Source organism: Myxocyprinus asiaticus, chromosome 18 (assembly GCF_019703515.2).
Source record: "Myxocyprinus asiaticus isolate MX2 ecotype Aquarium Trade chromosome 18, UBuf_Myxa_2, whole genome shotgun sequence".
In the NCBI taxonomy this organism is placed as follows: domain Eukaryota; kingdom Metazoa; phylum Chordata; class Actinopteri; order Cypriniformes; family Catostomidae; genus Myxocyprinus; species Myxocyprinus asiaticus.
Window position 1 is genome coordinate 43,260,285 of NC_059361.1, and position 13,369 is coordinate 43,273,653.

At 38.9% G+C, this 13,369-nt stretch overlaps 1 protein-coding gene across 1 annotated transcript in view; it reads right to left on the minus strand.

The window, feature by feature from the left end:
* Positions 1 to 13,369, minus strand: part of LOC127456305 (UPF0606 protein KIAA1549L-like) — a 169,092-nt gene that overhangs the window by 93,460 nt on the left and 62,263 nt on the right. The window contains exons 4-5 of the mRNA XM_051724727.1: positions 12,866 to 12,981; positions 883 to 1,102 (exon numbers count right to left, since the gene is read on the minus strand). Of these exons, the coding sequence (XP_051580687.1) occupies positions 883 to 1,102; positions 12,866 to 12,981 (336 nt within the window). The remainder of the gene's footprint in view (positions 1 to 882; positions 1,103 to 12,865; positions 12,982 to 13,369) is intronic.

The window sequence follows — 13,369 nt, forward strand, 5'->3', positions numbered from 1 at the left end:
TTCAATGTTTAAATAAATCATTAAATACATAGTGAATTAAAATCTCCCATTTATTTCATTTCAGCACTAGCTTTGAATTCATTTCATTTAAACAATAGCTGTCTGCCCCCATTTTCATACAGTAAATGTAAAATCAATGCTAATATGAAAATGGATGCAATATAGTGCTAAAATAAAATACAAGGGACATTTATTGATTTATTTAATGATTTAATAATTCATGTAATATATATATATATATATATATATCATTATGCATTGCTATTTATTTAAATATTTATTTAATGATGCAAAGAATTAATTCACTATGTATTTAATTATTCATTTAAATATTTATTTAATGATTTAATTTTGAGTAATTTGGCCCTCCATATACCAGAGGCTGTCCAGATACAAAATTAACACAAAAAACATCATAAAATAAGTAAAGGATGACAGAATGTTCACACTTTAAAATAAGTTTGCATTTAGTGCAAAATTAGTTAACAACATTAGTTAGCATGAACTAACAATGAACAATACTTTAACGGCATTGATTCATCTTTGGTAATGATAAGTTAATGCCTTATGAACTAACAATGATCAATTGTATTTTTATAAATTAACCAAGATTAATAAATGCTGAAAAAACTCATTGTTCATTGTTAGTTAATGATACCTAATGCATTTACAAATGTTAACAAATACAACCTTACTGTAAAGTGTTACCAAATTTAAATTATTGGGTTTACTCCTTTAAGAGCATACAATATATATATATATATATATATATATATATATATATATATATATATATATATATATATTTATTTTATTTTTTTTTTTTTTTTTTTTTTTTACTAACTTAAATTCTGAGCAGCAGCATTAACATTTTAGTCTGACCTGTCTTCAGCATGAGTGAGATGGCAGGGCTGGATCTCCAGGGGACTGCTGGGATGGGAATGACTTGCACTAGCGGCACAAACTGCCGGATGTCCGCCATTAATCTCTCAACCCCGTAGACAGTCAGAGCCTCCACCACCGCTGAGGCAGTGTACACCATTCCTCCACCCATCACATAGTAACCAACTGTCACGTTAGGAGTGCTGGAGATGCTCTCAATCTAAGAAAGATATTATAGTTTCGGAATTATATAATTTTATATACAGTATATAGTACATGCATATTGAATCAATATACATATACAGTATCGGCAATTGCTGCAGGTTCACCACTACCGATGAAGAGCTGCAAACTTCTGACAATAATTTGCAAAATGTTTATTTTTTTGCTGCAAATTTACCACATACTGTCACTTTGTACCAAACATTTTTTTTGCAAGGGTGCCTACCGAAGGCATTTTTTTGTTCAATTAAACACAAGTTACAGACAAGAAAAAACACAAAAACAAAAGATGGAGAAAGAGTTTAATGTTAACCTTCCTATGGTATTCAGCCATTTTTTACCAAAATAAATGTTCCTAATTTAATAAAAATGGTTTACTTTATCTGAGCAGTACAAGACTTGGTGACTTTTCCTCTATTTGCCATCTGAACATACAAAACAAAAAAATTGGTCTTGATTTGATAAGTCTAAGTGGTCGTTAAAAAAAAAAAAAAAAAAAAAAAAGAGGACACCTTTGGTATTCACGGTAAAAATTGACCAACCATTGAAAATGAATGATAAAGACCAAAAAACAGAGCTTTTTTTTATCTGTCAAATACAATCAATAAATCAGCCACAATGCAGAAAAAAAACACAAAAAAAAAAACCCACAGAAATGACAGGGTGAGACTGCAAAACATACTCACCCACTCACACACACGTTTTTTTTATTTATTTATTTTAAATATATATATATATATATATATACAGGTGCATCTCAATAAATTAGAATGTCGTGGAAAAGTTCATTTATTTCAGTAATTCAACTCAAATTGTGAAACTCGTGTATTAAATAAATTCAATGCACACAGACTGAAGTAGTTTAAGTCTTTGGTTCTTTTAATTGTGATGATTTTGGCTCACATTTAACAAAAACCCACCAATTCACTATCTCAACAAATTAGAATATGGTGACATGCCAATCAGCTAATCAACTCAAAACACCTGCAAAGGTTTCCTGAGCCTTCAAAATGGTCTCTCAGTTTGGTTCATTAGGCTATACAATCATGGGGAAGACTGCTGATCTGACAGTTGTCCAGAAGACAATCATTGATACCCTTCACAAGGAGGGTAAGCCACAAACATTCATTGCCAAAGAAGCTGGCTGTTCACAGAGTGCTGTATCCAAGCATGTTAACAGAAAGTTGAGTGGAAGGAAAAAGTGTGGAAGAAAAAGATGCACAACCAACCGAGAGAACTGCAGCCTTATGAGGATTGTCAAGCAAAATCGATTCAAGAATTTGGGTGAACTTCACAAGGAATGGACTGAGGCTGGGGTCAAGGCATCAAGAACCACCACACACAGACGTGTCAAGGAATTTGGCTACAGTTGTCGTTTCCTCTTGTTAAGCCACTCCTGAACCACAGACAATGTCAGAGGCGTCTTACCTGGGCTAAGGAGTAGAAGAACTGGACTGTTGCCCAGTGGTCCAAAGTCCTCTTTTCAGATGAGAGCAAGTTTTGTATTTCATTTGGAAACCAAGGTCCTAGAGTCTGGAGGAAGGGTGGAGAAGCTCATAGCCCAAGTTGCTTGAAGTCCAGTGTTAAGTTTCCACAGTCTGTGACGATTTGGGGTGCAATGTCATCTGCTGGTGTTGGTCCATTGTGTTTTTTGAAAACCAAAGTCACTGCACTCCTTTACCAAGAAATTTTGGAGCACTTCATTCTTCCTTCTGCTGAAAGATGCTGATTTCATTTTCCAGCAGGATTTGGCACCTGCCCACACTGCCAAAAGCACCAAAAGTTGGTTAAATGACCATGGTGTTGGTGTGCTTGACTGGCCAGCAAACTCACCAGACCTGAACCCCATAGAGAATCTATGGGGTATTGTCAAGAGGAAAATGAGAAACAAGAGACCAAAAAATGCAGATGAGCTGAAGGCCACTGTCAAAGAAACCTGGGCTTCCATACCACCTCAGCAGTGCCACAAACTGATCACATCCATGCCACGCCGAATTGAGGCAGTAATTAAAGCAAAAGGAGCCCCTACCAAGTATTGAGTACATATACAGTAAATGAACATACTTTCCAGAAGGCCAACAATTCACTAAAAATGTTTTTTTTTTTATTGGTCTTATGATGTATTCTAATTTTTTGAGATAGTGAATTGGTGGGTTTTTGTTAAATGTGAGCCAAAATCATCACAATTAAAAGAACCAAAGACTTAAACTACTTCAGTCTGTGTGCACTGAATTTATTTAATACATGAGTTTCACAATTTGAGTTGAATTACTGAAATAAATGAACTTTTCCACGACATTCTAATTTATTGAGATGCACCTGTATATCTGTCACAATGCTAAACACAAACACTCAGAAATGAAACAATCTCAATGCAGAACAAACACACACAGAGCGAGAGAGAGAGAGAGTGAGAGACACACACACTCACAGAGAGAGAACCAGGGCATCAATAAGTGGAGCTCTACAGTCATATTTTGGTCATTGTTGGCATTACAAGTCATCTGTTGTTTTCCATAAATTGCTGATGACAGCAAATCTCTCTCTCTCACACACATTTTCAAAATAAATTTTTACTATAGAAAGTTTGAAATTGCAAAATATTTACTCTGATTCTTCTGTTATACTCTAATTGAATTTTCTGAATTTTGCAGTTTCTTGATGTTAATTTTCTTGACATTTTGCATTTACTTTGAGTTATTACATTTTTATGTTTTAAATAAATTATTGGTAGAAAAATTCTTAATCTGTGTCTCCTCTTTGTAACACCATGGTCATGATTGATTGCAAGCATATTGACATTAACTAAAAAACTGACACTTCAAATAACTTGAAATGCTAAAATTTGGCAAATAATAGTTTGATAATGTCTAAATATATATAAAAATGCATATCTTGTAATAAAATTTAAAATTAGGTTACAACAAGTCATCAGACTACACAGTAGGAGGCTACAGCCATCAACTGGCTGTTACCATCATGTTATTTACATTTTGTTCACCATATGGTAGCAATCCGCCTCCAATTTGTGTCACATTGAAATGTACATGTAAATAAGATCAAAACAGCATAAAATCCCAAAAGAAATTTATAATTGTATTGTTCTTACTTCAGAGAAGAACAAATGGTATCATTATCATCATTAAAAAAAAGGGTTACACATCTGACCCTTATGGTCAAAAATGACCACAGATACCAAAGGGAGGTGCCATTTTTCAATGCCATAGGAGGGTTAAAGTATAATATGACCCATCTGAAAACACCAGCGTAGTGGCTAGATAGTTGAACAGAAAGACTACCCTGCTGAAAACAGCTTAAACCAGCCCTAAGATGTTTGCTGGTTTTAGCAGGCTGGGAGACCATCTTAGACCAGCAAACCATCTGGTTTAAGCTATTTTTTCCCCTGCTTTACTAGAGGATCCTTGCTGGCTGACCAGCTTTACCAGTCCACAGCATCCCTTACAAAAAATTTCGAGTTTCGGCAAACTAGCCACAGATTTGCCGCTCATTATTTTCACATGCAAATGAGCTTGTGATTCGCTGCAAATGTTTACCAGAAGTTTGCAGCTCTTCACCGACTCTTCTAGTGGTGACCCTGCAGCAAACCTTTGGCAACATTGGACAATTTGCTGCAAGTTTGTCGCAAAGCTCATTTGCATGTTAAAAATTTGAAGTTTGTAGCAAATTTGCCATGAACTCTCCATTTATGTAAGGAATGGCTATGCATGTCCCCTGTCTAGACCAGTACAAAACCAGCATAAACCAGTCTGGACTTTTATGTAAATTCAGACTGGTTTGACTAAGTGAATAGTGTTATCAAAAACATGTTACTGAGCAAGTGTGTTTCATTCCTCTGTGTGTATCTGAATCTCCCAGAGCCTTCAATTCAAAATATCATTGGAGCATATAACAGGAGAATTATTGTGAGAAATACAGATTTGCTCTCAGTTTCAGGCCTACTTTTTCATTTTGGGCCTCCATTGTCACTAATCTTTACTGACACGTAGCACTTGTTTTCTGTTCCTTCTGCTCTCCTTATCTGAAGCTCAAGGATTTCTTAAGCTCGTCTTTTAGTACAAACTGGTATAAACTGGTATTCTGACAACAGAGAGTTTAGACTGGCACACAGATAGAGATGTCTGTTATTGACGCATGATGATTTTCCTTTACGCACTTTTCTGGTATAAATGTTTGATTGTCAATAAACCTTTGAAGACGCTTTGATATAAATTTTGTGTCAGAGTCTCTTCCCTTGCAAGCATATTCCTGAGCGAGAGGACAATGGAGAGTGCTGAGGCGAAAAGGTCGAATTACATAGATTATAGGAGAAATAATCTAACAATTATATTCATTTTATTTAAGTCTATTGGCTGAAACAAGATATACTTATGACTGTGGTGTTGTTTTTATTATGTTTTATTAATGGGTACAATATTGCAGATCATACTTTGCTTCAATTATAGTCTTGCCCTTTTCCTCCAAACTGGTGCCACATTACTTCTGCGATTAAAAACAAACATGCTTATCCTATTTCCCTACAAGTCCACAGCCTTCAAGTTACTCAACTGAAGAAAATGTTTATTGAAATGAGAGAGAAAATGGGAGGGTTGGGAAGAAATAAAACATGGAGAAATTATGGTAAAATCACCCCTATACTGTAATTCCATTAAAGGAATAGTTCACCCCAAAATTAAAATTCTCTCATTATTTACTCACCCTAATGCCATCCCAAATGTGTACAAATTTCTTTCTTCAGCAAAACAGAAACGAAGATTTCTAAAAGAATATCTCAACTCTGTAGGTCCATACAATGCAAGTGAATGGGTACCAAAATCTTGAAGCTTGAAAAAACACAACCATTGTTACAATCCTGGCTCAAGAGAAGCAACATAAAGTACACGGAGACAAAAGTTGACAATGAAAAATGCTGTTTATTTAATTACAGAGATTAATAATAAAAGAAGGTGGTGCGCTGTAAGCACTGCTGCTGGGTGAGTGGAACCTGCCAATAGCCCTTCTAGAGATCTATCTTCATAACAAAGGAAGCAGAACCAACTTAGTCGATGCAGTCAGCCAGGCATGGGAGAGGATAGGAGTCAGTCTTGGTGATGGCATTTATCTTGCATAAGTCTGTACAAAAAGTAGTGAACCATCATGCTTCTCAACTAACAAACATGGTGCACTCCAAGCACTAGAAGTGGGATCAGCTATGCCATGTCCAAACATATACTCTACCTCCTTACACAAAAGTTGGTGCTTAACAGGATTTGCCCTATATGGATGTTGCTTAATAGGGGTAGTCTGACCCACATCTAGCACACTGGTACAAGATGGAACATCGGAGAACAGGGCCAAATGTTGACAAACTAACTGAATAATATCAGAGCCCTCAGGAAGGTTAAGGTAGGACAAATGGGAGTCCAAGTCAGCCAAAATTTGAGAATTTGGCAATCTATTCTGAGAAATCTCAGAGACAGCAACATTTCCTTCTGTCCCTGTAGATGAAACATTCATTACAGCCAGGGCATTGACATCTGTAGACACTGTTTGATTACGGTCAAAATAAGGCTTCAGTAGATTAACATGGCATAAGCAGGTTTTCCGTTTAAGATCTGGAGTCTTAACTAGGTAGTTACACTCACCAACTTTGCGATCAATGATGCATGGCCCACTATATTGAGCCTGCAATGCGGAACCAGATATTGGTAAAAACAAAAGCACTTGGTCTCCTGAAGAAAACACACAATGTTTAGCCTTTCGGTAATACCAAGACTTCATCTTTTCCTGAGCTGCTTTCAAGATTTCTTTGGCCAGTTCACAGGCCCTACTAAGCCTGAAACTAAAGTTAGACAAATAATCCAAAAGGTTAGAAGTAGAATGTTCAACAGCTAACCATTTCTCCTTTACCAGTTTCAAGGGCCCCCTCATAGTATGGCCAAACACAAGTTCAGCTTGGCTGAAACCAAGGGATCTCTAACTGCAAAGAGGAGTAGTGGAATAACTCCATGCAGTAGGCCTTCAGCATTGTCTTGAGAGTTTGATGAAACCACTCAAGTGCACCTTGAGATTCTGGATGATATGCCGATGAAGTGCTGTGCTGGACAACTGCTTTAACACCCGGGAGAAGAGGCGAGACATAAAATTAGACCCTTGATCAGACTGAACAACTCTTGGTAGGCTAAACACTGTGAAAAACTTAATAAGGGCCCTGGAAATGGCAGGAGCTGTGACCTTATGCAAAGGGACAGCTTCAGGAAACCGTGTTGCTGCACACATGATTTGAGCAGATACTGATTTCCTGATTTGGTACATGGGAGAGGTCCAACACAGTCAGTCAATCAAAACATGTTCAAATGGCTCTACAAAGGCAGGAATAGGATATAGTGGAGCTACATGAATAGACTGATTATGTTTGCCTGCAATCTGACAAACATAACACGATCTGCAATACTGAGCCACATCTGACCTCACCCCAGGCCAGAAAAAAAACTTCGACACACAATCCAAATTTGACCAGAAATACAGTTATGATGGGCAAGATACAATATGTCAGACCGATAAACTACTGGAACCACCACCTGGAACACACTACACCAATCATCCTGACTTTTTTTTTTTATCCCCTTTTTTCCCAATTTGGAATGCCCAATTCCCACTACTTAGTAGGTTCTCATGGTGGCGTGGTTACTCACCTCAATCCGGGTGGCAGAGGACAAGTCTCAGTTGCCTCCACTTCTGAGACAGTCAATCCATGCATCTTATCATGTGGCTCGCTGTGCATGACACTGTGAAGACTCACAGCACGGGAGGCTCCTGCTATTCTCCGCGATCCACGCACAATTTACCATGCACCCTACTGAGAGGGAGAACCCCTAATCGCAACCACAAGGAGGTTACCCCAGGTGACTCTACCCTCCCTAGCAACAGGGCCAATTTGGTTGCTTAGGAAACTTGACTGGAGCCACTCAGCACGCCCTGGATTCAAACTCGTGACTCCAGGGGTGGTAGTCAGTGTCAATTCTCACTGAGCTACCCAGGCCCCCTCCAATCATCCTGACTTGAAGTTTTTGGATCTGTCCACTTTCTCATCAAGACACCATCACTGACAAAACAGCCAGAAGCTACATCTAAGAGTGCTTCATCTGATACTACCTCTTTAAACAGAGGAGACAAAGTGGAGTCTTGTTTTTGCTCTAGTATTAACTGCTCACGAGATAGAAACATCTTTCCAATACCTGTCAAATCCATATCACCTTTGGCCATGAAAGTGTCACAAAGTGAAACCTCAGATTGGTTTAGAACTTTTGCCTTCAACATAACTCTTAGCAGACGTGGCACAAGTAGTTACACAAACAGGAAAAGTTTCTGGATATGCCAGTTCAAGCTCATCTGGGCCTTCTGACTTGTGAGGAGTAAAGGTTACTTCAGGGACAGCTAGCACTCTTTCACCAGCTAAATCATTACCTAGAATGAAGGACACACCATCTAGTTATCTCCTTAGCAAGTGGTGAGGCAAGGGACACAGATTTTACAGATCGGGACCTATTTTACTGGTCTTTACCCTTAAACTCAGCTTGTTTTTCACCAACATTTACCTTATGGGTTAAAACAAACTCATCTACCAGAATGACAGCTTGCTCAAGAGTCATTGCCTTCTGCTCATTCAAATAAACAGACACAACCTCAGGCAAAAAATTTTAAACTCCTCAAGCAAAACAAGTTTTCCAAGTTGTTCCTTATTTTCCACCTTCTGAGATGTAGACCACCTATCGTCTTCGTTATCATTGATGAAATAAAAAACCTTCATCAACTAACTTTTTTTTTTCTTCAGTGATTTGGTTGATGAGATTAACACTGCAGAAGACATTAATTAATCCAACAGAGTCATATGGATTACTTTTATGATGGCTATATGTGCTTTTTGGAGCTTCAACATTTTGGTACCTATTCACTTGCATTTTATGGACCAACAAAGCTGAGATATTCTTCTAAAAATCTTCATTTGTGTTCAGCAGACGAAAGAAAGTCATACATATCTGGGATTGTATGAGGGAGTAAATTGAGAATTTTCATTTTTGGTTGAACTATTCTTTTAACTACCACTTTGATGGACAAAGGCCTGCTAACTTTTCATTTTTCCCTTGATTGCTTCCAAAATTAGGACTGCACTGATATCAAAGCATGATTCTTCAAAGAAAATAGCTTGACCAGCAGTTTTCTTTCCTGTTAAATTTTTTATTAAATCATTTTTTTAAAGGAATATTTCACCCAAAAATTATCATTTTGTCATAATTTACTCTCATGTCTTTCCTTCTTGTGTCATATCAATATCATGGGCTGTAGTGGAAGCATAAACAAGGATCCAAAAGTTTTATAAAAAGAGTCCATGTGACTCGTTCGTCATATTCAAAGTCTTCTGAATGCATCCGATAGGTTTTAGTGAGAAACAACCTGAAATTTAAGTCATTCTTCAGTGAAAATCTTGACACTGCTGTGCATTCAAGAGCACTATGAGAAAAGCTCATTCACTATAACCACCGACCACAATAGCGGCTCGCAGCTATATATATCTCGGAATAACAGGAGGGGCCCACCAACTATTAACTTAACGCTGCTAAAAAATATCTTATTATATTTCCCAGTGTGTTGTAACAAACAATAAAGACAAGAATGAAATTTTATACCTTTATATAAATGAATGTTTTGAGTAAACCAGAAGAAATAAACAGAACAATGCATGTACATGAAAATGAGAACTAATTGAAATGAAACCAGTAAAGTAAATCAAAGCAATATACTCAAAGATGGCCTGTAAGTAATGTGAACCAACAGAAAAAGAATAAAAATAAAAAAGACTTATCTGATCAGTTCAAGTTGTAGATGAGTGATTATTTGGGTAAGTATGGAATCACTACAATGAAAGTTGAAATAGTCAATGTTTAGGATGTTCAAGTCCCTTTGATGATGAAAAAAAACAAACAAAAAACAAAACAAAAAAAAATACAAGGGTAAGAGCTAAGACTGTTACATCACAATGGCTTGCATGTTCATACTTATACTAGTGCTTAAAACCGAGATATTCATTGAAACATATCCTTTTGTGTTCCACATACAAAAGGAAGGCATACGGGTTGGGAATGACATGATAGTGAGTAAATTATGAAAGAATTTTCATTTTTGGGTGAACTTTTCTATGAAATATCCAATAGATGGAGTTTCATAAACAAAGTTTGGGAGGAGCAAGTTCATTTAATCTATCACACTGCCAGAGTAAGCATATATAAACAGATGCTTACCTCTATGTGGCATCGATTCTTTCCGGCATTTGGCTCTGCCCACTTTCCCACGACATATCTGTGAGACAGTTTGGGATGACACACTACTCTGCGCAAAGCATTTGCCCTCATCAGATAAGCTCTTCCATCGCAATCTTTGCATTATTCACCAATCTGCCGCAACAGCCACTATTCATATTTCGTGGCAAAGCTGGCTGCCAGTTCAACCACTGTTTGTTTGCACTATCTTTCTTTTATTCTCATCTTTCCTCACCGAAGCAGACCTGGCATCGGGGCTGCCTCCGCATAGGCCACTGCTTCACTGTAAACCTGCTGTACAGTCCCCTAACGGCTGTACACAGATCCTCTTATCCAATTTATTCCACCCCTTTCCATTCCATTTTTTCGAGCTCACCGCACAGCTCTGATAACTATGAAGCAAGCACTTCTATAAACTTCTATTCATCTCTAGATTATAACATGACTTTCTCTCCTTCCGCCCTGGACAAACGTTTCATGCAGATGAAATCAATCCATCATTTTAATTTTACAGTCAAGTCTTCTCTACTTTTGCACGTAACAAGCCTGACCACAGAACCTGATTGCTGCATGACTATAAAGTATTTCAACAATAATCTCCGCTCCACTCAAGCTTAAAGTAATGGGTTGAAATCGGCGCTGGATGACATCGTATATGTTCCAGACATAAATCTAGCAACAAATTTAGTTTAAGGTGTCCACGACACAACGTTTAATTATGTTCTCCCTCAACAAGCATTTGTACAAGCATGTTCGCAGGTGTCTTACAACACCTAATCTCATGATTCAGGGGATCCCCTTTTATGATCCCGGCACAACTATTCATCTGTTACCCCAATTGCCAGCGGAACTTAATGCTAGGCATTTCTGCAAATGCATGTTTTTACATATTACCATTTACATTATCTGTAAATGTTATATTATCTATAAACCCATCCCTCTAGCAAACAGCAAGTAGTGGTAGCCCTGCTTCCATTGTTTCCAACAATGTACACCCACTATCAGAGTGTTGGTCTAGGCATTTATCTCAGCAGAACGCAGATGCCTGCCCAAACTTGAGCCCTGGCTAGCTGCAATGTTAGCTGCAGACCAACGCGATCTATGTCCAACCGCTTCAGGTTCCTTCGGCTACTTTCACTAATGGCTCGAATATCAACCCACTGCAACTTACCATTCTTCTGCCGAAGCCCCTTTCGTTCATGCCTCACTGCAGCCGTGAAAAATACAGCATGAACCATTCTCACATGTATCGTATGCTCTCCCACTGAACACAGTACGGTCCCGTGCTCGAGTATTCAGCCCGTTCATATCGCAAAAAAAGGGGAGGGCTCTCATTTTAAAGCAACGTTATTCACTTCATTTAAATGCAGAACAGGCTCTCTCGTTCGAATGCAGCAAGAGTCACCATGACCAGGCCGCGGGCTTGCCCGTTCAAACGCAGCATGGGCTCTCCCGTTCGAATGCAGCAAGAGTCACCACGTCGCATCTCAAATCGGCGTGAGGGCCCGCCTGCTTAAGCATATCAAGGGCTCTCACGTTCGAATCACAGTGAGGTTTCTCCCGTTCAAATGCAGTGTGAGTTAACTTGTGTTTATTTGTATTGTGGGCTCTCCTGTTCGAAGTGCCGTGAAGACTCCTCCATTCAAATGCAGTGAGGGCCCCCGTTCGATCACAGGATGAGCTTGTTCACTCGAGCAGCAGCCAAGCCCCTCTCCTACGGCGTTCGCCAATTTGATGCACGGGCCCATTCTGTCTAACCAACTGCGTGTGGAAGGGGGTTTAAGGTCGGGTCCGGGCGGCATGGACTCACGCCTCCACCCGGGGAGGACATGCCCGACCACGGGGGCTTCCCCCGTGTTCGGGCGTAGCAGATCCCTCCATTATAGCTCCCGCAGGAGCTCATTTCTATGCGGCCATTACCGCCACTGTCCCTTCAGTGCTTCAGCCTATTTTCACTCTCCATTTTCTCCACCTATCCTGCACCTCCCAGATTCCTATCCCCCAAGTGGACCCTACCGTGAGGCTGCCTCCGCTAGCATCTTTGGCACCTCTACCCATCTCACACACAAGGCTTAGCAAGTGCCCCCAGGTTTGTCTTTTTTGTTGGGGGGGGAATAGGAGGCATCATAGTACATTTTATATCTTCCCAAACATATCACTTTGTACACAAGGCTCCATTGCTAACGGTTCGCAGTCCCATTTCTTGGCTTTTTTGGGGGGTATTCGAGCTTGGGTCAAGTCCCAAACCTCATGCCCTTTGCCCAGGAAAGCGAGCCAGTTTATTCTATCCCCAATGCAGGATTGTATTAACTTGCAAACAACTGAACCTTTGGTTTTCATCACAGCTGTAAACCATGATTTGCTAGATGTGCATTTGCGTTAGGTGTATATTTCAGGCTGATGAATTTAAATATCTGAAACATGCATAATGTACTTAACGTTCAAACCTTAGCCTGAACAGTGCTGTCATTCAAGGCCTTCTTCAGTGCTTGAGTGAATCCTCTAGGGAGATTCTGCTTCAAAATGCTGTCTAGACGACTCCTCCGTAACTGTATGGACAGCACTGTACAAAATAAAAGAGTTATTTACTCAAAGAGCTTGTCAAATGTCAAATAGGTGAAACTGTGAAGAACTTGAAGGTGGAGTAAGTAATTTTAATCCAATACACTTTTTGTTAAATTCCACAGATATCTCTTCACGGTCCGCTAGCTGTCCATTCTGCATGTACGTTGAAAAAAAATCTAGTGTTTGTACACAGCACTGGCTCTGTAAATGGGAAAATAAACAAAGTGGATCGGACTGATCCGCACAATACTATTGTGCATGCATGAATTGGGGGGGGGCTTCTGACAGAGCACTGAAGGGAGGGATGTGTTTGTTTGGCTGTTGAGTTCAAATATCAACAGTCTTTATCAGGAATTGCTTACTCCACCTTTAACGTCTTATATTTT